The 25470-nt window shown below is 46.2% G+C and overlaps 1 protein-coding gene across 8 annotated transcripts in view; it reads right to left on the reverse strand.

Moving 5' to 3' along the window:
- The window catches only part of LOC144772352 (sodium/potassium-transporting ATPase subunit alpha-1-like), a 3188308-nt gene that overhangs the window by 2198877 nt on the left and 963961 nt on the right, over positions 1-25470 (reverse strand). For all 8 annotated transcript variants that reach the window (XM_078656610.1, XM_078656616.1, XM_078656614.1 and 5 more), the window contains one exon: positions 6766-6891. In XM_078656610.1, coding sequence (XP_078512736.1) covers positions 6766-6891 — 126 coding nt within the window. The remainder of the gene's footprint in view (positions 1-6765; positions 6892-25470) is intronic.

Raw genomic sequence — 25470 nt, forward strand, 5'->3', positions numbered from 1 at the left:
CCAGTTTTGTGTAGTCCGGGAAGATCAGGACTCTGTGGTTCTCGTACATCAGGGGTTCCTTTGCTCGCGCCTGGCGGAGGATTGTGTCGCGGTCATGGTAGTTGAGTAGTTTGGCGATGACCGGGCGGGGGCGTGCTCCCAACGGTGGTTTCGGGAGAAGCGCACGGTGTGCCCGTTCAATAATGAAGCATCTGGATAGGGAGTCCGGGGGAAGCCACCCCTCCAGCCAGTTTGTCAGGAATGCATCCATGTTGCCTTTCTCGCAATCTTCCGGCAAACCTACGAATCGCAGGTTATTTTGTCTGACCCATCCTTCCGCGTCCTCGACCCTGAGTGCCATGTTCTTCTGTAGCCCCTCCAGAGTGGCCACCTTCCTCTTGAGAACGACCACATCATCCTCCACCTCCGAGATTCTGGTTTCAGTTTCCGTGATTCTGGCCACCGCATTCCTCAGGTCTTGGCGAAGCAGCGTGACATCAGCCCCAACTGCCCCAAGTTTTGCGTCCAGCATATCCCTTGACTGCGTAATGGCCGCCATCAGGGCCGCATTGTCCGGGCCAGGACCCGGGCCGGGCTGGCCCCCAGACGCCCCCGCTCCACCACTCGGTCCCGTAAACTTATCTATGGGGCCCTGCTTCGTAGCGCCACCACTGTGGCCGCCTCGCGTCATGTTGGGGAGCGGGCCCGGTGTCCTGGTATCGTCCGGCTATTGGTGGCCCCCCTCTCTGTCAGGGACCCCCGCGAGCCGCCCCGGGACACGTCCTGATCAGAGAGGAAAGGTGGGCACGTGCCTATGTATGTCAGCGTAGTGGGTCGTAGAGTCTTCTTTTTGCAGAGCACCACCTCTCCACTGCTTCAGCCACTGGAGTATGTCCCCATTGCAGTCCACAAGGCCAGGGATAGGAGGCCCCCAGGGGGGCCCTGCGCCACAGGTTCGTTTACAGCTCCGGCCAACCGGGGGGAAGGCCCAACTGTCAGAGGGCGACCCCTATCCAGCTACAGCTCGCCGTCGGCCCCCAGCAGCAGCCCACTCCAGGCCGGGCAGGCCCACTGTCCGGCTTTACAAGCTTAGTCGCGTAGGTCACCACCAGGGGGGGGGAGGGGGGAGGGGAGAGAGGGGGGTATGTCCGCTAGTATGGAGGTGTCCCCGGAAGCAGGGGCGAAGGCAAGAGCCCCCTGGCACTCCGAGGACCCCCGGCCCCCGCAGCCCGACTCAGCTGCCGAGTGGGTTCGGCCTGCGGCAAAGAGTACTTTCCCCCTCTTGCGTGGCGCTCGCCTCCCCCCGCCGGCTCACCTCACCGCTTCAGCGTCCCCACCCCAGGGCGACTCCACAATGTCCGTGGGGCTCTCGGGCCCTCTTGCCTCGATTGAAGACCCGTAGATCCGGAGAGTCGGCGCAGGCCTTGCGACCGACCCCGCCTCCGCCTCACTTCCGGCCGGGCCGCCTGACACTCGAGGTCCCGGCTGCTGGGCGATGTGCAGGCCCCACCTCGTCCGGGTCACCGCGCCGGAGCTCGAGCACGGAATGAGCCCAGACTACCACCGGAGCCTCTCCTCTGCAACCGGTAGCCAAGCGGTTGGTCTGGGAGACCGCAGGTCGGGGAAATGTAGGATGAATGGTGCGGATAATGCTAAGGCGGGACGGAGCTCTCTCAGGCTGCGTCCGCCATGCTCGCCGCCTTGGCCACGCCCAAGGATTCCTGACTTTTAATCAGCAGCTGAGATGGACAGTGGGCATACCCAAAAGAGTCCTGATCCTCTTCGTCAGAATCCTCCTCTTCTTCCTCTAGTAACAAAGAAGGAGGCAAGGGGGTAACCCTCCTGGGAGATGTCATGTCCAGAGTTATCCTCTTCAAGGAAATAGTTATCCTCTCCGTCGACGATGCACCGTGGACCACGGAGAGAGTGCAGGTAAAACGTCGTCGATGGAAGAGCCACCGTCGATGGACGGACTGCCGACGACGAGATGGGCATCGTCGATGCCGTCGTCGATGAGACCGTCGACGATCCTGCCGTCGTTGTCGTCATGGTTGTCGTCGTCGAAGCACTCGTCGACGACACCGTCGTAGTCACAATCGTCGTCGAAATTCCCGTCGACATCCTCGTCGACGTCGCCGTCACCGTCGTCGACGATCCTGACGACAACGATTGTGCCGTCGACTGCACCACTTTAGACACCTTAGATTTAGACGCCTTCGTTGACGGAGTCTTCTGTTGCGTCGTCAACGACTTGGAGCTTTTCACAGACTTCTCTGAAGACTGAGAAGATGTTTTTTTGAACGTTGAAGCAGTCTCCACCACTGCTGAAGGTGTAGATGATCCCTCTCTCCTTTAAGTCGTGGTGGGGGGATTTGACAGGACTTTGGCACTCAGACTCACGGGGGGTCTTTTTTGAGGCCTTAACTGGATGCTCCACAGAAGGTGAAGGGGAAACCCTACCCCTTTTGACTGACCTTCTCGATGATGTAGCTGAAGAAGAGTCCTCACTGTCACTTGACACTGTCTCTTTTCTGGACTTCAATTTTTGGAGCCAAGTAAGGAGGCGACCCTCACGGTCCCGGAGGGTCTTTGTAGAGAAGGTGCGGCAGATCTTGCAGTCCGCACCCTTATGATCAGGATACAGGCAATATATACAGTCCTTATGCCTGTCCTCCACATATAACCTTTTCTTGCCACAGGTGGAACATGACTTGAAAAGGTCCTTCTTCTCCTTGTCAGACAATTCAGAAGAAACTCTAAACAATCCTGAAGAAAAGTTGAAGAAAAAACTCTCAAAAGAGTAGAAATGAGCAGAGCTTAAAGGAGACTCCCTAAGCACAATGTGCGGTAAAAAATCTGAGGCTCTGAGGTTCCTTCAGGAGGGTTCTATGGGGTGAGGCTCCTCTGATTGGCTGAGGCTTAGTTTTGGTCTCTTTTACAAATAGAGGCGGATATGCTACAAAAGGGAATGAGGCCTGGGCCTTTTTCTTTCTCTTTTGTACCTACTGCTATGTTATTTTTGTTACCGAGAACCCCATTCCGACGACGGGGAATGATACAAGCCATGGGAATCTATGAAAGTTACAATACTGGGGCAAGTCACTTTCTTGCATCCACAGGCCCCTCTACGTGGACAACTAGTTTGCTGATCATTTTGTCTGATGGACATCTTCCGGCTCTGTAACACAGGTGGTGTTTTGTTGGGTCCCCAGAGCCCTGACAAGTCTTCCCTGCAACTTGGGCGTGTGTAATCCTGACCCAGCTAACCTTGACTGCCTCCCTGTGAACAGCATCTGTCTGCCATTGCCAAGGCTTGTTGGCTCTCTTCATAAAAGTTCTTCAAGCTCCACCTAGCCCAGGCCTCCAGCATCACCCAGCTCCAAGAACGACATCCTGCCTGCAATCTCTGCATCGTGGGCCTCCATCTTCAATGGGCTGCTAAGGCCCTGCAACTCCCTTTGCCTGCTGCCAGAGGGTCCTCGAGGGGGGGGTCTAACAATTCCTGCTGGCTCTCCTCCATGCTGAGGGCCCGTCCGCTCTTACACTGGTCCCACAGGCCTTTCTGGTCTACATCCAAACATATTTTCTTGTTTCCCAGACTGCTGTGGTTGTGAAAGCTTGTTAGGGGTCCTGCTGGCAACGGACATTCCCGCAATTTTCCCCTGCCAAGGGAAAGCTTGTGGACGGCTCCAGTGCTTCTGCATTGTCGCCTGGGCTCTATGGTTGCTCATTAAGACCGTCGTACTACAGCAAGTAACTCTGACAAAGGGTGGCAATGTGCTTCTGTTTCTTTTGGACACCTCGGGTGGTTTGGACTCTGTCCCCTTTGCTTTCAGATACCTCTCATCCAGAATCCAAATTTGGGTCCACCGTCCTGGTCCACGAGTCACTGAAGCCGCAGGACTGCTCAGATCCTCCATTGCCTCCTACCGAGATGATGGACGGAGCGCTGAAACTTTTCAGACACTCACCCCCAGTCACAGATCTAGGTTGAATCTATCATTGTCCTTTAGCTCACTTCGCCACCACAGTTCAGACCCAGCTATATGCAAATCAGCCTTGTCTCTGTGCCTCTTGGGAACAGTCCAGCTCGAACGGCCAAGCCAGGTCTTCACTGGACCGGAAACAAACATCCTGGGACCAATCATGAGGTAACACCCCTCATCAACCAGGCTAGATTGAATCCAGTGGTAAAGTGAGATCAGGTCCCACATCTGGGCATACCCTTCCAACTTAGGGTGAACAAAGCAAACACAAGGAGATGGAGGACGGAGCTCTGAAACTTTTCAGACACTCACCCCAGTCACAGATCTGGGTTGGATCCATCATCGTTCTTTAGCTCACTTTGCCACCCCAGTTCAGACCCAGCTATATGCAAATCAGTCTTGCCCTGTGCCTCATGGGAACAGTCCAGCCCGAACTGCCAAGCCAGGTCTTCACTGGATCAGAAACTAGCATCCTGGGACGGGTTTCGGGATAGCACCCCTCATCAGCCAGGCTAGCTTGAATCCAGTGGCAAAGTGGGAGAGGTGTGGCGCCGCGGCCAGGGCGACTGACGCTGGAATCTGGGGACCACAGTTCGATCCCCGGGTCCGGCGGCAGGTTAGCCCAGCACCATGTGACTCTGGGCAATAGCTCGCTTAATCTTCCCAACGGCCCCCCAGCGCCTAGAGACCCTTACGGGTGATTGTGCGCTTTACAAATGTGGACTTTAGTGGGGAAGGGACCCACGTCTGGCAATACCCTGCCAACTTAGGGTGAACAAAGCAAACACAAGGAGATGAAGGACAGAGCTCTGAAACTTTTCAGACACTCACCCCCAGTCACAGATCTGGGTTGAATCCATCATCGTTCTTTAGCTCACTTCGCCAACCCAGTTCAGACCCAGCTACATGTAAATCAGTCTTGCCCTGTGCCTCATGAGAACAGTCCAGCCCGAACTGTCAAGCCAGGTCTTCGCTGGACCGGAAACAAGTATCCTGGAACCGATTTCAGGGTAACACCCCACATCAGCTAATCTAGCTCAAATCCAGTGGCAAAGTGAGCAAGGGACCCACGTCTGGGCATACATTACCAACTTAGGACGAACAAAGCAAACACAAGGAGACATAGGTATCCTGGTTCCCTGGGTATCCACGGGTGCGGTGGCTCTTCAACCTCCCTTGATCCAATTTGTGTCTTTGAGGTCCTTTGGGAAGGGCTTTGCAACAAGAAAATACCAACCGCAACTTACCCTGTGTTTTCCTATGGACGTTTTACCCAGTGTAACCGCTCTGCACCCAGGCACATGGAGGTCCCTAGCTACTCACCTTTGGTGGTTCCTTGTTTCCCCTGGGTTTCTCCATCCTTGGATATCAGTCTCATTTCGGTACTTACCTCTTTTACCACTTTCTTAGTATATGGTTTGTCCCCCCCCCCCCGTAGGGCCCCATATGTTATTCTGTGCTACTTACCTGTTATTGAAGTATTTCTGAGGTATATTTGGTATCTCGGGTAGGAGATATACCAAGTTTGTTATTAGTACTGTGTTAATAAATACTAGAGTATTTTTATAAACACTTGTGTGGTTCTTTCTTGTGTGAAAGTTCGCTGACTGGCTATGTGGTAAATGTACCTGCTTTACACCCTCATGCATAAGCCTTAGCTGCTCTCTACAGCTACCTCTTTAAAGGTTTGGTTATCAGGGACCTAAACACTGTCACTAAGGGTTGCTATTAGACATACAAAATAATTTACTATGGAGCTATATAAGTCCGAGGAGAACGATCTGCTTACAGGGAATTCAGGAAGTGTACTCTATAACTTGTGAGCTCCAGTAAAGATTGATTACAGGCTGTTAATGGGATTTCTTAGCAGGCTACCCCAAGGCTGGCATGACTGGGCCTGAGTAAGTCTTGTAGAGGTGTACAGGTCTATACTTGTCACCTCATTAACACTTGGAGGGTGCCACTCTTTAATTGCTCCTATTCACCCATCTGAAAAATAAAATCCCCACTTAGACTCTATTGGGTCCCCCACTATTCAAATCTATATCATGCTCCAAAAACAGTCTTCATTCTCCATTCACCTTAATGGGACCACCCTCTTAAAGGCCTGACTTCATCTGCCTTTGTGAGTCAATATTTTGACAGGTTTGTACGCTGTTGTACTGATTTCTCCAGGACCAATCCTGCTTTAGCAGCGGTCTTAGATTTAGGGGTGGGCAGAGAATTCTGCTTCATCAGCGGAGGTTGCAGAGTTTTGCCCACTCTGTGCTCCACGTGGAGTGCGGAGTTCGATTAAACTTGCCATCGGTAAGTTGGCTTGCGCTCGTAAGAATAAATCATGCACTAGGACCTCCTCCCGGTGAGATTTCTCATCGCGGGTGGTTGCGGCAAGTAGCAACAGCTCACGTTGAAAAATCTGCCATTCGCTTTGAGGAATCTGTTGCTCGAATAGAATGTCTACTCAAGCTGGCAGAAAGCAGCAGCATCCTCTGGTGCGACGGCCAGAGCAATTCATGCTATTTTAAAGCGCAGTACAAACTCCGGGTGCTAAAAATCATTTGGATCAGCACAACTTAACAGACTCGACAGCTGGCAGAGTTTGTCTGGCACTTCGCAGAGTCAAACTCCATGAACTCCGCCCAGACTTACTTAGAGGGGGCTGAGGAGGAAAACCTTGGTGGGGTATGAGGTGGTGGTGGCCATCTTAGGGGTACCTTGAGGATTGAGGGTATTCCGTGGCACCAACTGTGTGTGACACACAACCATGATAGCACCAGCTGCACGCTGCACAAAATCTTACCATAGAGACTTCCTTCTTCAGCTCGTCCATGCCTCGGTCCTTCGCCACCTTCTTCGCCTTCTTCCCCTTCTTCTTTGCACGGTCAATTTCCAATCTGGCAACCGGCTTATGGTTGTCTTGTTCAGCCTGCAATGAAACAACATAAAAATGAATATTCAGATACATTTAAAGGTAAGAAATGTAAACATACAACATAATGTTAAATCTTACATGTTTTGTATTTTATTTTTATCATTGAAATATAGGCTCCTAGATCCCACGTGCGCCGCTTCCGGGAATGTGATAGTAAAGGAAGCGGCCAAATGTGCACACAGGGCTAAATTACAGCGCAAAACTGCATGACATTATAATAAGAAGGATTTTCAGTGAGATCCGATATCCACCAGAGGTGAAAGAGAACGGCTCTCGCCCCCTTGTGTACTGCAGCTTCTGACCCGCTGCAGGTGTTTCGGTGCTCACTGGGCTGTGCAAAGAGATACAAAAGGACTTATTACAAGTCCACTCAACACCGTTGCTGAATTGGGACCGACCAACCTCTGGTCGGCGGTCCTGACTGCAGTGTTACAATGCGACTGCACCATGCAGTCGCATACTCCCATTTCTCTATGGGAGCTTGTGCTGCGGCCATAAACCGGCCATAGCACAAGCTCCCATAGAGAAATGGGAGAATCTTTTCATCTCTGCAATGCATGGCAGGCACCTCAGGTGCCTGCCACACGGTTCAGGGATCAACGGGGGCCACCCCTCAACCTCCAACCAGAGCTGCGAGGGGGCCCTAAAGTCGCTTTCTGACAGGCTTTCCATGTCAGAAAGCCCGACATGGAAAGCCTGTCAGAAACCTAGATCGTAATCCTGATGACAGAAACTTCATCCATAGGGATTACGGTGAGGCCTCCGACTGCCGATAGGCTCCTTGAGCCCATCGGAAACCAGCCGGAATGACAGGCCGATTTCACTTTCGAACGCCTGCATTGTAATGCAGCGGTTGAAAGTGAAACCAACGATGTGACTTGGAAAGCCTCCGGCCACAGGCCGGATGCTTTCTGAGTCACGTCCTAATGAGGCCCAAAATGTCTGCCTTAGATGGGGCTTCGTCCACCTGGGTGGCAGTGGCTGCTGTGTGCGGCAAGGAGGGAGGTCAGGGTCAGACCCCTCCAGTCCCTACCTGGCCGGCTGGGGGGTTAGTTTAAACATCTCAATGTTATTCAGGCAACGGGCCTTGTGCATACTCAGAGGCTGCAGGGGCAGCCAAGGCCACACTGAGATGTGGCACATGAGGGATAGCTGCCTGCAGAGGGCTCCTGGAATACACGTGTGCCTCTGAGACACTATGGCTATATAGAGGAATGAGGTTTGGGGCTGAATCTGTTATTTCCACACTCCTGAAACTAAAGGGAGCCTGTGGTATAATCCTGGCATTGCAGAATTCACTCCCCCACACCAGGCATTCATAATGAGGTCCCCAATGACAAAGATGTTTTAAACATAAACTAACATCCTGAAGCTGTGCAATAGTCAACCATACACCTCAGCAGATCCTTCAACACACTCATTCGTGTAAACAGTACCCCACACACCAGGAGGAAATTGTGCATGATAAAGAACAGAGTGCATCAGACTTTTCTTGAAACTACTGATTTTATATTTGGGACACACCAAGGGGCACATTAGGATGTCAGGCGGATTTCCTCCGCCAGGCTGGCGGTGGCTACCGCCAGCCTGGCGGAGGAAATCCGCCCGACATCATCAGCCCAAAAACGTGTAACATGGTGGCGGTGTCTTTTAGACACCGCCCGCCATATTACAATGGGCTTTGCACAATGCATTTCTGTGGCGGCAATGCCGCCACGGAAAGGCATGCGGGGACTCCCTGTGGGGGCCCGTTGCGGGCCCCCTGGGAGTCCGTGGCTTGGGGGGTGCACATGGGGGGTACCTATGGAACCCCCCCGCATTTCAAGGTGCAACATATCAGGCACCAGGCGGTGCCTGTCATGTTGCGCTTTGAAATGCAAAAGGTGCATTTTTACCATTGCGGCGGGCGGAGATTTCAGCTCCGCCCGCCGCAATGGTATATATACAGAATGCGCCCGCCTGTGTGGCGGGCGCATCTTAATCCTCAATTCGGGACCCCCGCCCTTTAGGCGGGCGGTCCCGTTTACCACTAGGGTGGCGGGCGGGCAAAGCCTGCCCGCCATCCTAATGTGCCCCATAGTTTGTACCTGATTTGAAATGTTTAGCACCCCTTAAAATGAGCCGGCGTTTTCTATAAGACAGCATTCTAGTACTTAAAGGAAAATACCAGGCATTGCTGAGCACCTGACCGGCATTCAAATAGTTCCATGATGTTGGCCTGGTTTCTTTTTCTAGGATAGCTCAGTGGACTGAATGCCTTCCTTAAATTAGGAAACAAGTTGCAGTGTTTTAAAAAGCTAGATTATGCTCTTGTGAGTACAGCTGCCTGGTTTCAAGCACAATTTCATTTTGTTTCAAACAATTGTTGCAATCTGCAGGAGGGGCACATTATTGCAACTCAAAACATACTTCTCCTTTGTTAAAACGTGACTCATCCTTGCATTCCTTTACATTCGTAGGAAGTAACTCAGAGGAGGCAGGTGCGTAGAGGCTTTGCCTGGCCCCCTGAGACACTAACATTGACAAGGATGGAAACAAACTGACGGTTTTGGACTCAGGCACTACTAGATATGTGTGTAAACCCTCTGTCACTGTTCTTTGCAGGGCAGCACTTCCCTGCATGAAAAACATTTGGTTTGCAATGTGATCTCATGACATGAGGCTCCCCCTCCTTGCACTCATTTTTTAATTAGTTCAGATGCCCTGGATAATATGCAGTATGCACTATGATGCATGTGGAGAACCGATGAATTAAGTTTATTTTAGATCCCAACAGAAAAAATTATATTATTGTTTTCAGATGTGATCTTTCTGCAGGAAAGTGCCTCTTTTGGACATGGATAGGCCCCACTTTTTGCCTGGAAAATGATGTAACTTCGACTGGAAGTTAACAGAGTTTCTGACAACCAGGTCCCCTGTGCCAGAGCTCTTTCCCTAAACTTTTTGTTTCCCAATTGGCACAACCTCAGTACCTCTTGTAGGTGCCTAGTAAATGGTACCCCTGGCTCCTCGGGTATTGACACAGAAAAGGGATCCCAATGGTAGCAGCATAAATTGTGCCACTCTAGAGTCCCCTCACCAAGGCCAACTGCGTGCCTTGGTGCAGACAAAACCAAAAAATTCGACATGACACACATCCCTGAGTGCAATGGCCACAGACACTGCATGGGATATAGTTTAGACACCCCTCTGGCATGCCTTAAATCCCTACGGCAGGGTATAGTTTATTTTCTGTGAGGACATATCTGCTTGAGAAGGTAAGGCCTTTCAATATCCATGTCAGTTCCTGGTAAGTGAAGAGGGAAGCCATACTGAGTACATGGGATGGACACGTATCAATATGAGTTACCTAGCTCCATGATGGCTTTATTGTACTATGGGATGTTAGGTACCAAACATCTTGTCTTAATTAACCTGCACTGATTCCAGTGTCAGATTTATTCATCACTGCACATAGAGGACCACTTAAAGGGGTCCTCTGAAACCTACCGTCTCTCAGCATGGCCACCGACTGGCCTAAGCCAGCCTGCCATCACTAGATAGAAATCTGACAGCATGGCGGTGGTGATCCACCCGACATTCTCCTCTGCCCGCATCCCATTTCCCCCACCACATTAGTATGGCGGTGGGGACCCCGGCGGACAGTAAGACCGTCCGCTGGTTTTCCGCTGGTCGATGAGTCGACCGGACGGAAAAGTGGATGTATTTGGTGGCGGTGTCTGCAAGACACCGCCATCCATATTACAATACATGCGGTGATGTGCTTTTCCATGGTGGCGTTGCCGCCATTGAAAGGCATGTGGTTACTGCATGCGGGGGCCCATACTGGGCCCCCAAGGTATTGGGGGGTGCACATGGGGGTACCTATGGTACAGCCCAGCATTGGGGCGGAAGGTGCCCACAGCAACACCCGACACAATGCCGTGGCTGCACTGTGTGCATTTGCATGCACAATGTGGCAGGCACCATGCGTGCCACGTTGTGCATGCAAATGCACACAGTGCAGCCACAGCATTGTGGCGAGCAGTGGGGGCGCACGTGGGGGGGTACCCTAGCATTTGCATGCACAAAGTGGCAGGCACCGCGCGGTGGATGGGGGATGCCACCGCCACCATGGCAGTGGCATCCTAATTGCCGGTGCGGGACAGCCGCACCACTGGCGGCCGGTCCCAGCACCGCTACAGTGGCGGGCGGGCGAAAAGCCGCCCGCCAACCTAATAGGCCCCATAGTGTTCAGGAGTAAAGCAGACAATCGAAGAGATGTTGGGACTGGATGGCAGACTTAGCCTGGATTCGTTGTTAACAAGTTTGCGATTGGACGTAACAGAATGGGTTTGGACTCCGATAGAAGGAGAAGCTCTGTGAACCAGAACTGGCGAGGCCACCTAGGTGCTATGAGTAATATTCGGAAAGGTTCCTTCCTCATCTTCAGGAGCACCATTGGAGAAATGGGGGAAAATAGTAAGAATAAATCTTTGACTAATTTATCAAAAACGCATTTTCGCACGATCCCTGTCGGACAAATATCAAGTCAGAAATATCGTCGGTCAGAAATATCAACAGCAAGAATATTGTGGTCAAGAATATCCACTTAAGTAGGTAATATCGATAAAAAAAATATCGAAGTATTTATTATCGTTTGCGAAAAATATAGTTATTAAAAATATAGTTTTTTATTATTGTTATGTATTTTGTATTTATTTGTATTTTTGATATATGTGTTACATTTTTTGTAGTTATTAAAAAAAATATGGAATTTTGCACTTTTAGTTCCGTAGCCGGTTTTGGGTTTATAGGGAAAAGGGTGGAAAGTAATTTAATTATATTAAATGTATAACTTTTTTTAATTTGAATTTTGCATTTTAGTTCCGTAGCGGGTTGTGGGTTTTTAGGGGAATAGAGTGGAAAGTAATTTAATAATATTAAATGCATTGATTAATTTGTATTCATTATTCTGGTCAGTTAAAGAATTCAGGGTTCCACATTGTACATACAAGTATTTTCAACGTCCGTGCATATTAAGCCAATAGTGACGTGTTTAACAGAATTCTTAAATTTTTGAGTATTCATTTGTTCACACTACATCTTAATACTTCGCCTTGATACATCTTTAGCAGACCTAGGCTACAGTGTTTACATTCTACTGCATTTGGTCTTTCATTTATTAGTATTTGTTTAATTGAGATGTTTTTGTGTTAAATGTGTAATTTATTATTAAATAATTAATAATTGGTTGTTAATTAATTGTAATTAGTTAATTCGTCAATAATTATGGTAATTATGTAATTAATTATAGGTGTGTGTTGTGGTGTTTATAAGTTTAAAGGGTGGTAGGTGATTTATTTTTAATTGATGAAATAATAATTGGTTGGTAATTCATTTTAATTAATTAATTGGCTAAGAATTTTGGTAATTTTGTAATCATTTTAGGTGTGTGTTGTAGTGTTTGTAGGTGGAAAGGGTGGAAAGTAATTTATTTTTAATTTATGAAATAATAATTGGTTGGTAATTAATTTTTATTAATTGATTTGTAATTAAGTTTGGTAATTGTGTAATTAATTTTTGGTGTGTGTTGTGGTTTTTATAGGTGTAAAAGGTGGGAAGTACTTTTTTTTTAATTGACAAAATAATTGGTTGTTAATTCATTTTAATGAATTCATTGGGAATTAAATGTGGTAATTAATTTAAGGTGTGTGTTGTGGTGTTTATATAAGTAGAGGGTGGGAAGAAATATGCGTTTAATTAATTAATATATAGTTCTTAATTAATGTTAATTATTTATTTTAGGTAACTGTTTATTTTTAGGTGTGTTGCTTTTACTTTTAAAGGGGTAAAGGGTGGTATTAATTATATTTTAATTATTTATTTATTAGTTGTTAATAGCAATCGATTTTAATTTTAAAATAAGTTTTAATTGTGTTTTATTACTTTATAGTTTAATTTAGGTGTGTGTTGTGGTTATTATACTGTTACAGTTTGTGTAGTCAATTAATGTTTATTAGTTGTTTTATTTAATAATATATTTTAATTCATTAATAATTATGCTAATTATGTAAATAAATGTAATTAAAAATGTCAAGTATTTTCTTACTGGTGTGGTATTATAGGGTAGGAAATAAAATAAATACATTTATATTTTAATATATTTTTTTGTTTGTAAATATGTTTGAGTTTAAAATAGTACTTTTTGCATTTTATTTCTTATTTTATTTTATATCACATTTGTAGGTTTTTGTTATATGTAGTTAGTATTATAATATGTGTTCTTTTTATATGTTTAATATTTTTTTTGGTTTTGATTTTGTTTAATAATTTGTATTTTATTTTTTAATTTTTAGATATATTTTTTTGAGGTGTTTGAGTGTGAATAGTAATTTTTTTCCTCAGGTATCCAACACTTTCCCTACTGTTGCATTCACTGGAGTGGGAATAGTCATTATTACCCCTCCGCTATCCAGCACTTTCCCTTCTGTTGCACTCACTAGCGTTGGAATAGTAATTTTTACACCTCCCCTATCCAGCACTTTCCGTAGTGTTGCACTCACTAGAGTGGGAATAGTAATTTCTATCTCTCCGCTATCCTGCACTTTTCCCACGGTTGCACTCACTGGAGATGGAATAGTAATTTTTACCTCTACGCTATCCAACACTCTCCCTACTGTTGCACTCCCCAGAGTCGGAATAGTAATTTTTACCCCTCCGCTATCTAGCACGTATCCTACTGTTGCAATCAGTGGAGTGGGAATACCAATTTTTACCCCTCCGCTATCCAACATTTTCCCTATTGTTGCACTCTTTGGAGTAGGAATAGTAATTTTTGCCCATCCGCTATCCAACACTTTTACTATTGATGCTCTCACTGGAGTGGGAATACTACATGTTCCCCACCTGCTATCCAACACTTTCCCTACAGTTTACACTCACTGGAGTTGGAATAGTAATTTCTACCCCTCTGCTATCCAGCCCTTTCCCTACTGCGCACTCACTGGAGTGGGAATAGTAATTTTTACCCCTCCGCTACCCAACACTTCCAACTGTTGCACTCAGCGGAGAGGGAATAGTAATTTTTTCCCTTCCGCTATTCAACACTTTCCCTACTGTTGCTCTCACTGGAGTGGAAATAGTACTTATAATCCCTCCACTATCCAACACTTTCCCTACTGTTCAACTCTTTAAGGTGGGAATCGTATTTTTTACCCCTCAACTATCCAACACGTTCCCTTCAGTTGCACTCACTGGAGTTGGAATAGTAAATGTAAATATTTTACATCCAACACTTCCTACTGTTGCACTGATCATAGTGGGCAATTTAAATTTAGATATTCTTCATAATTTGATGTTTTAATTTATTCTCTAATTTTTTTATATACTACATTATTTATATAAATATTATTTTTATAAAATGTTAGTTTTAAAATAAGTTAAAGATACTAGTTTATTAAATATTTTAAAGTAAATATTTATGTATGTATAAATTATTGTTTGTGTGTTTATTTTTTCAATTACGTTTATTTGCAATATTTTGTAAAAATGTATAATACATTTAATTAATTTGGTTAAAATTAATATCAATATTTAATACATATTGTTTTATTTTATATATATACCAGCAGCCCGTCCCTAAATTGTCCGGGTATGAATTGCTGCCGGCCAGTAGTATCTTGTTTTGTAGGATTCCGTTTTGATAGCATTTCTTATCTTTGACAGGCCTGTGAAACGCTCCGATTCACAGTGCACTGCTGATGCACTTAAGAGTGCATGTTCAGTAGTGTGTGAACTCGAGTTTCCCTACTTTATTTTTCCTTGCAATATTATATAGCGCGAACTCGACAACATGGCATGAGCACAATTTACATTACAGAAGAACACATTCATTTGTGGTAGGCACGGGGAGACAAAGCGATTTGCTTGGAATCACAGGATGTTGAGCTGTTGCCGAGATTCGAACGTAGCTCCCCAGCTCTAAAGTTCGCAATTCTAGAACTTGTGGCGGGAGGTGTGTCTAAAAGTGTATGTTGGTGCTGGCCATCAATGAGAGAGACCTGTGCATTTTTCAAATGGATGGGGAAAAAATATGAGTATGTTGCTGGAGATGTGGGCCGCCGAGACACCAATGTACTTACCGGGGGAGGGTAAACACCCATTATTCCGCAACTTTCTTTCCGCATACCATCACTCCGCATACTTTCATTACAAAAGTACCATGACTCCGCAATGCCATTATAACGCATGGCATTAAATTTTATATGCTTTTACCATGCATACATTTACAACAAAATTCGTTGTAAATGCATGAATGGTAAAAGCATGTTTTTTTTAATGTTTGGATAAGGTAAGTATGGGTATATGTTTTAGGGTACTGAGGTATATGTTTTGGGCTGTTTGGGTATTTTAAGGGTTCAGATGTAGTTTTGTGTTATGGGGTACAGGGGTAGTTTTAGGGTTTAGGGATAGGTATGGGTTTTGGGTACAGGGGTATTTTTAGGGTTCGGGGCTAGGTTTGGGTTTTGGGGTATAGGGGTATTTTTAGGTTTCAGGGGTAGGTTTTGGGGTACAGGGTTATTTTTAGGGTTCAGGGCTAGGTTTGGGTTTGGGGTACAGGGGTATTGGGGTATTTTAGGGTTGAGGGGTAGGTTTGGGTTTTGGGGTACAGTGGTATTTTTAGGGTTGAGGGCTAGGTTTGGGGTTTGAGGTACAGGGGTATTTATAGGGTTCAGGGCTAGGTTTGTGTTTTGGGGTACAGGGGTATTTTTAGGGTTTAGGGATAGGTTTGCGTTTTGGAGTACAGCGTATATTTATAGGGTTAAGATGGGTTAGTGTTTAAGGGTGTTGGGGTATTTTAAGGAGTAAGGGTGGGTTATGATTATGGGGTGCAGGGGTATTCTAAGGGAGCAGGGTGGACACCCGGAGCTGGAATGTACCTAACATGGGAAGAAAAAACAATGAAATATTGGGCACGACGCTCGCTTTTTTTCCGCAATCCCGCGCCCCGCACACGCCCACACCCCCAGCACACACCCACAGTACACGATATGAGACATGGCATGAAGGGCGGAATGTACCACACGCCCCCAGCGTTTGTCGCGCCCCCAGCACATCCCCACAACACAACGCAGACATGCCCACAAGGGACTACTTTTCTGGCACGGTTCTTTTACCTTTTAAATGTATATGGTGGGCGTCTGCATAGCTTATGTCCTTCTGCTGCAACTGCCCTTTCCAACGCTGTATTGGGTGTTGTGATTGGTGCTGGGGTTCCTGAGATTACCCGCCTCAAAGGTTTGGGCTCTCTCTTTATTATATTAGTATGGATAGATACAATTGATTTCACAAGCACAGCGCAGCGTTATGCAGGAATAAACTAAAAAGTGCAGACAATCAGGGGCGGCTGGTGACATTTGAAAGTGGTGCGGCGTAAACTAATTTGCATATTGCACCGAGCGAGCGAGCCCGAACCACCTTGCATCCATCCATACATCATTCATGCATCCACCCATCCATCCACCCACCCACCCATCCTGCATCCATACATCATTCATTCATGCATCCACCCATCCATCATGCATCCACCCATCATGCATGCATCCATGCATCCATCCATACATCATTCATGCATCCACCCATCCATCCACCCACCCATCCTGCATCCATACATCATTCATTCATGCATCCACCCATCCATCCACCCACCCACCCATCCTGCATCCATACATCATTTATTCATGCATCCACCCATCCATCCATCATGCATCCACCCATCATGCATGCATCCATCCATACATCATTCATGCATCCACCCATCCATCCACCCACCCATCCTGCATCCATACATCATTCATTCATGCATCCACCCATCCATCCATCATGCATCCACCCATCATGCATGCATCCATCCATACATCATTCATGCATCCACCCATCCATCCTGCATCCATACATCATTCATTCATGCATCCACCCATCCTGTATCCATACATCATTCATTTATGGATCCACCCATCCATCATGCATCCACCTATCATGCATGCATCCATCCATACATCATTCATGCATCCACCCATCCATCCACCCACCCATCCTGCATCCATACATCATTCATTCATGCATTCACCCATCCATCCACCCACCCATCCATCCTGCATACATCATTCATCCATCCATCCACCCATAATGCATGCATCCATCCATGCACCCATCCACCCAACAATCATTAATGCACCCACCCTGCATCCATCATTCATGTATTTTTATGACCATATAACTTGCACACAGCTTAGCGGCACAGTCTCATAAACTTGGGTTTCTGGTCGCAGTGGTGTCTGCAACCCTCGCCAGGGGGTGTGTAAAAACGCCTGTTGCAATCTCACTGTAATGCTGACAAACCTTAACATGTGCAGACAATTTATAATGCCACATTTCCCGTAAACTGGGGCCTCTGGTTGCAGTGATGCCGTTGTCTTCACGCACTGATTAAACGCCTCATTGATCACTGTAAAGCAGCGCTTTGGCAGAGATCTGACAAAACCTCAGCACCCAAATTGTCTGCGATGTAGAATTCCATGTTTTATAAATGTGATTTTATAACAGGAGAGATATTTACTGTGCGTGGTGTTAAAGTGGAAACAGCAACAAATATGAAATGACTTCACCCGATGAATATCACAAACCACTGATTCTCTCTCCCTCCCACCCTCCCTCCCCCGCCTGCTGCGTCCATGTTCCGTTATCAGGTATTTTTATCAACTATCTCTGCCTCTTGTGAGTCTCCGTAGCTCCGGGGGAGGAGGGTTAATCCGGGCCTCAGTCCCTGTATTCCTGCGCACTTTTACCGATTCCGAGTAACCACAGGCCTTTTTTATTTATTTTTCTGAGTTGTCGAGGGGCCTTCTTTTTCCCTGTTTATTCATTTATTGGTAGCCCGTCCCGACGTTGTGCGGAAGCAAAAGGCTGCTTCTGGGCCCCCGGCCGCCCCGACGTTAAGGCTGCTTCAGGGCCCCCTGAAATACTGACACCCGTCACAAATTGTCTGCTCCTTTCTGCACTCCAGGAAGTCCCTTACCTCGCGCCGTCTTTATTTTTCCTCCCCACGGCTGTACTCCTCGCGCTGCTGATGATGTCAGCACGTTCGTGCACACGGCCGGCGCTACTTCCAAGGGACTATTTTTTAGTAAGGTATATCTTTTAAAGAACGTATATTTTTGGGGGTTATATAGCCTATGTCACTCTGCAGACCCTGCCAATTCCAATGATATATTGGGTGTTTGGGTTGGCGCTGTGGTTCCCGAGTTTACCCGCCTCAAAGGTTCCCAGTTCTTGCTTTATAATAGTAGTATAGATATATTTAAATACATTTTTTTACATCTATATTTTTTACATCAATATTTTTGATTCAATATGTTTGTACTTACCTGTGTAGGTAAGGGGGTCGATAATTTTGTAGTCCGTATCTTTTTTTCGATATTTTGAACATCAATATTTTTAACATCGATATTCTATCTGTGAACCCCTGTTTGGAAATAGGTCTAACTTCGGTTTGCCTCATGATAGAAAGAGGCGATCCAACGTCTGTTGGTGGAGTTCCCACTCGTGGTTGGCCGAGATTGACCTGCTCAGGGAATCTGCCAGGATATTGGCCACTCAAGGAACATGTTCTGCAGTTAATATTATCTAGTGTTGAATTGCCCAATTCCAAATTTGCTGGGCTTGCAGAGATAACGTAGTCGATCTGGTCCCTTCTTGTTTGTTTAGATAATGCATACTTGTAGTATTGTCTGTCCGAATTATAACTGATGCCCCTGAGATTTTTTAAAGAAAGGACTTCAGGACTAGGAAATTTGCCTTTAGTTCCAACGGATTGATGTGTAGGGACTGGTGCTGGATGTCCTAATTGCCCTTGACTGTCAGACCCTTCAGATGTGCTCCCCAACCTTTGAGGAAGGTGTCGGTCAGAACTATGTATTTCGGAGAATCTAATAAGTATGACTGGCCTGTGGCTTTGTTCGAAATGTAAGTCCACCATTGAAGCGTCTCCTTCATCCTTATTATATCCTTGAAGGACCCTGAGATTTGTAACCACTGACTGTCTAGTTCTTCTTTTAAAGCCCTCAACCGCAAGAGGCAGTTGGGAATGAGGGGAATGCAGGAGGACAACATTCCCAGAAGCGATTTGTTCTTTCATACTGAGATGGACTTTTTTATGAGGAGTAGAGCTGCCAGTCTACGAACCTTCTCTTGCCTTTCCTGAGAGGTGAAGGTTTTTGCCTGATGAGTGTCCAAGGTGCTCCTAAAAACATTCTGATCCTTGAGGGAATTAGCTGAGATTTTGGAACGTTGAAGGACAGACACAAGGACTGGAAAAGGGAGAGGTATCTCTGAGTATGACTGCTTCCCACTGCAAAAGATTTTGCTTTTATGAGACAATCGTCTAGGTAGGGGAAGATTTGAATCCCTGCCTGTCGCAGATGGGCTAGCACCAGTGCTAGGACCTTGGTGAACACTTGAGGCGCCAAACGAAGGACAAATGGAAGAACCCCGGTACTGATATTCCATGCTAGCCACTCTGAAGCGTAAACATTTCCTTTACTTGGGGAGAATGGGGATATGAGAATAGGTGTCTTGAAAGTCTAAGGTAGTCATGTGATCTCTTTGATTCACTAATTGAAGCACCTCATGAAGAGATAACATACAAAAGGTTTGTTTTTTCAGGAATTTGTTGAGGCAATGCAGGTCCAAGATGGGGCGCCATTCTCCCAATTTATTTCTTATGAGGAAAAATCTTGAAAATAATCCTGTGTGTCTGGTACCTGCCTCCTTGATCGCTCCTGTGTGCAAAATTACCCTTATCTGAGATATTAATTCCTTTAGATGAGAAGGCGGAGGACCTCGGGTGGGCAATTTGGAGGGATCTTCTGAAATTCCAGAGTGTGACCGTTGGAAACCATATCTAAAACCCATCTGTCTGTTGTTATTGAAGACCATTTGGGGAGGAAACAGGAAATCCATCCACCAATTTTACGTGGATTGGTGGGGATTGTGGCCGGCACTGGATGTTTGTCACTGTTTTTTGGTGCTCTCTCTTCCTCTGAAGGCTGTCTTTCCTCCAGAGTGCTTGTAGGAAATGGCAGGAGGTTGCTTGTATGACTGTTGATTATGTGTTGATGAATATCGGGAATAACCTCCCTGAAACGAGGACAAGCCACGTCCTCTGGCACCACTAAAAGGCTTCTTCTTAAACTGCAGTGTGCCTAACGCCGTCACAGTATCTGTATCTTTTGTAATCGTTTGCAGCACCTCATCAATGTGATGGCCATAGAAGATTCACCATCGCAAGGCACATCGATGATCTTTGTCTGTACTTCTTGGCGGAAAGAAATAGCTACTAACCAACCCTGCCGTGTTAGGACTGCTGTCCCAGCCAATTGTCTGAAACCTGTTTACGAAACATCTACAGTGCAGTCAATAATCTCCACCGAGATCTTTTCTCCCTCCTGGAGAATTTTACTTGCTTCTGCCTTCGAGTTCTCAGGCACATTTTAGTAAATGGCAAAATGTCCGACCACTTTTGGCGGTCGTACCTATCCAGAATGGCAAAAGATTTGGTTGCTGCCATAGTGGAGAATTGTTTACCAATAGAGTCAAGATGTCTTCCGTCTTTATCACGAGGGGCAGACGGGGGGGTGAAGCAGGATTTCTGGCATGACGTTGAACTGCCTGAGAAATCACCAAATCCGGCTTAGGTTGTCCAATAATGCAGTCAGGCGAGTTGTCTGATGCCTTATACTTTTTCTCCAACCTAGGCAAGCTGGTGTTCTCATTACCTTTAGGGCTTCCTCCCATATAAAATCCACTCTGGGGATTGAACGAATCTGTCTTTTAGTCTGTTCCTTAAAATCGTAAAGGAAACATTCAGCTTGTTTGGTGACCATGGAAAGCTGAAATCTCTTAGCCACTCTTTCCATAAGGGTATGAAAACCCACTATATCTTCGGGTGGCAAATCCACCGGAGGTGGGCTGGAAGGAGATGGTATTTGTATTTGATAGTCGTTTCACTCGTTAGGTAGTGACACTAAGCATGAGCGCAAAATCCGCTACGCTCGCGGATTTTGCGAATTTTCGGCAAATCCGCGATCCGCGAACTCTCGCGAATTTACCGAAAATTCGCAATCCGCGAGCGGCGGATTCCGGGGGTAAAAGTTCAAGCCTTGCTGGCCTGTTGTAACTAATTTACGATGGCGCCGGCAAGCTGCCAGCGCCATCCTAAGATAGTTACTAAATTAGCTTCAACAGGAAGCTCTAATAGATAAGATAAAGCAGGTCATCGAGCGCCTGCTTTATTTTATCTATTAGAGCTTCCTGTTGAAGCTAATTTAGTAACTATTTTAGGATGGCGCTGGCAGCTTGCCGGCGCCATCGTAAATTAGTTACAACAGGCACAAAACGGTGGCGTCTTCTTGAATAAATATGAAGGGCAGTGTGGTAAATAAATAATTAATTACCGGATCTATTTTTGACTATAATTAATAAACAGGTAGCTCAAATAAGAGTCAAGATACGAGGTAGCTGGAGTTGACAGGCTTTAATTAAGCATAAAAGGACCGGAACAGGACAGCCTGCATGGGAATAGGATGGCAGCTGCCGGGGGCAGGATCTGGGAGCATAAGGGATAACTTTTAATAACAGTGCACAATATTTATAGTTAAACAAATACATTGCATTCAATACAGTAGGCGTAGCAGTAGGCGGAGTTTTATAGCAGTCGCGAAAGATAAAGCATAAAGTGGGTGTAACAAGAGGTGTGTACAGGGCGTATACATAGACATGTGATGTAAACGTAACAGAATATGTCATAAATGGGGCGGAAACATGGAGGGGGCTACCTGAGCAGCTGGGACCTCTAACCTAGTGGTGCGCGCAAACTGGCAATGACGTGTTACCAGGGAGAACTGGGGGCTATGACTTCTGCCCTAGAAGAGGAGACTAAAGTCTGGAGTGTCAGAGCGACATGTACCTAGAGCCTATCTGGTATCTGGTGTTTAGAGAACATGTTGATAGAATCCAAAAGTTATCAGGGCAAAGGCTAACAGACGCTAAGACTGGTGCATGCATTATTCTACATGTAGTTCGTGTGCGAGGAATATTCTATGAATATTAATACAGTATTTCTCTTACATGGAGACATAAAGGCTAGACCATGACGGAAACTATTGATGCGATTCAGTAGCTTAGGAATGCAGAGAAGGAGGGCTGGACTGATAACTGGAAGCATAACACACTCTTGGCAGACTGGGAGGCAGAGCCAGGCCGGGCCGGGCACTGTGAGGCAGGAAGTAAGTGAAGGGTCAGGGATACAGGTGGGGGCTGTATCGCTCCTCGGAGAGGGTTCAGGAGACAGGAGCTGAATCTGAGTCCGGGCCCTTTTGAGGCCTAGAAACGGGGACAATTCAATGAATTACCGTGCACACTGTAAAACGTGGCAACGTAGGTTTACATAGGCCTGATATTCGTTGTTTTCACGAGAACTGGAAACTGGCATACTAGAGATGGACACAACTGTAATTGCGTCTTTAATCGATCAGAAGGGGATACATGCATATCGATCATGCACATATAACATAACATGGGGAACACGTAGGCACATATAACATGGCAAAATTTACTTTTCCACATTCCCTCCTTGTGCCCTACGTTTCCATCAGGAAACATCAATATTCATGATACCATCTATCATTTCATATAGCATCATTTGCTCGTCTCGAATTGTCTTGGAACGGGACTTAGGACTAGGAATACAAGAGGTAGCACACATGCCGCAAATCGCAGGGCCACATTGTATACAGAGGCAGCAACTGAATATGATCGTTACTGCAATACCTAGGAATGACAATACTTTCCATCCCCAAGCAGATATGATACTCCAGAGCCAACCGGACCATGTCCAGGTGCCTGGATTCTGGTGTAACTGATGGGCAATTTTATGAAGTCTGGTTATAGCTGAATAAACAGACGGCGCGTTATTAGGAATGAAAATACAGCAACTAGATCCGATGACTCTACATGCTCCTCCTCTATCGGCCAGTATGACGTCAAGAACGAGACGACTTTGGAGCACGACAAATCTCATAGCAGATTTCTCTTCGGTTAAGTTACCTAGAGAAGAAGTAGTCTCATTCACTACTGCTTCAAGGGTTCTGGTTAACCTACGGATTAACTTACTATTCTGGACAGGTCCTATAAAGAAGAAGAAACCTTTATTGAAGTCTGTATACTGTTCTAGAGCAGTTTCAGTTTGATCGACAATTGGGGACTCGATCTCCCTTCTATGTCTGACGTGTACTAGATGTGTGTTTCTGTGATAATCAGATGGGGCTAGAAAAACTGGTGGCAGTAGGAAGGCAATGTAACATGTTCCATCCCAATCGAGGGGCAGACGAACATATGCGGTCTGACCACAAACAAAATAAGAATGACGTGAAGCTTTGAAAATAGATTTCCCACTGTCACTATACTCGACAATAGTAGTACAATCACTATGTCCTACATGTGCGGAACCATTCTTTCTGACACATAATTCGCCTTTAACTGGTAGTACTGAAATAGCAGGTAAGTCTGGAGTAGTATCAGACTGAACATTCAGGACCATAAAATTCGAAGAATAATTACCTAAATTATAAACTTCATTTTCTAGATCTAACCCTGTTCTATGGGAGAGACCTTGCTTGTCTGGAAAACATGTTCTGTTCAGAAGAGACATATCATTGGAGGATGACGTTAACGTGGACCATGCTCCACACGAACCATTATGTGAAAACGGATAAGGAAAGAGTGGCAGAACTCCCTTCGGTGTCTGGAAAGGGGGGAGTCGACCACACACCCAACAATTAGTAGCATTGCTGGTCTGGTGTGAATAGTGTAACATTCTTATAAATGTATTATTTCTCATAGCAAGACGATAGGATAACTCGTGAGGAGGCAGATCACTGAATGTGTGCTCTACTGTAGTATTAGAAAACTTATTTACATGAGGAATTGGAAAACATAAATGTAATGCATAACTTGTGCAAGTAACCATGAGACTTAGAAACAATAAGAAACTTAGAATGACGATACATCTTATAGAGTTTTGACTAACTCTCTCACTATGGGGGTCTATCTCATACATGTCAGAAACCTGTCTAACCGTTTCACCCGAGAGGGACTTAGACAATTAAACTGGCTGACTTATTTTACTAGACCGGAGTTTTAACTTATACTCCTGCTGCGGAGTTTTCTCTAACAGAGGAACTTTTAATTCAGATTTAAGTTCTGGTTTCAGGCAGTCTTTAGAAATGGAACAGTCCTTTTCGAATGTCTTTTTACGAAGTCCATGGAATTTCTTGATGTGGGACAGATGGACCCACCCCTTGCGGCCTTCCAACTTTACGGCCGTGCGGGTGGTCAGAAGGACAAGTCGCGGCTCCTTCCAACGGGGCTCCAGTGGACTTGAACGATCAAAGTTCCTGACCAGTACTAGGTCACCTGGAATGACCTCATGCGGTTTCACTTCAGTATTGTCTGGAAATGCAGCGGCAACCTGCGAACGACAAGAGTGTAGGGCAGACATCAAGGAAGCTAGGTAATCTGTCAACATATTACTGGAAACATCTGTAATACTGCGGGGTCTAGGTGTACCCCACATGTTTGGGGGACGGCCGAATATGACCTCATAAGGGGACAGACCTGATCTAGAATGTGCAACCATCCTCATGAAGAATAGAGCAACTGGCAGGGCAACTAGCCAGTCTACACCTTTCTCTTTACATGTCTTAGCAATACGGACTTTCAGAGTTTGATTATGTCTCTCTACGAGACCGGCGGCTTCAGGATGGCGCACACAATGGAACTTCCACTGGTACCCTAACAAAAGGGAAACATGTTTCATTAGCTCGGATGAGAATGGCTGGCCGTTATCAGAATACACGACCCTAGGGAGTCCATAACGGGGAAAGAATTCACGAACCAACTGCCTGGCAGTGGTCGCGGCGGTGTAATCTGGGACTGGATATGCTTCTGTCCACCTGGACAAAGCGCATACAACTACGAGGACATACTTGAAACCTCGACATCGCTCCATCTGAATATAATCCATCTGGAGGACTTCAAAAGGGTGGTCAGGAGGTTGGAATCCACCTTGTTCCACCGGGACACTTTTACCTGGATTGAATTGACAACATATCATACAGGTACGGACTTTCTGCTTGGCTGCAGCTCGTAAGTGCTTGTTGAACCAAAGGTTCTGTATACTGTCTAACATGGCTTTTTCTCCTAGATGTGCTGGACTATGTGCGGTATTAATAATGACTTGAACCATAGAGTCGGGGAGAAACCATATGGCTTTTCCCTTCGTCACCCATCCCTGATCTGTCTGGACCCCTCCTTGTTCGGACCATTTCTTGATTTCTTCGGGAGTAGCATGTAACTGTATGTCTATGACATCTTGTGTAGGGTCCTTAACTGTCATACAAGTAGTCGGATCTAGAGTGAGTGTCTGTGTCGTGTTAACTGGAATGTCTGGAGTCTGAGCTGTAAGCTTGGCTG

The sequence above is a fragment of the Lissotriton helveticus genome, chromosome 8 (genome assembly GCF_964261635.1).
Source record: "Lissotriton helveticus chromosome 8, aLisHel1.1, whole genome shotgun sequence".
Lineage (NCBI taxonomy): Eukaryota > Metazoa > Chordata > Amphibia > Caudata > Salamandridae > Lissotriton > Lissotriton helveticus.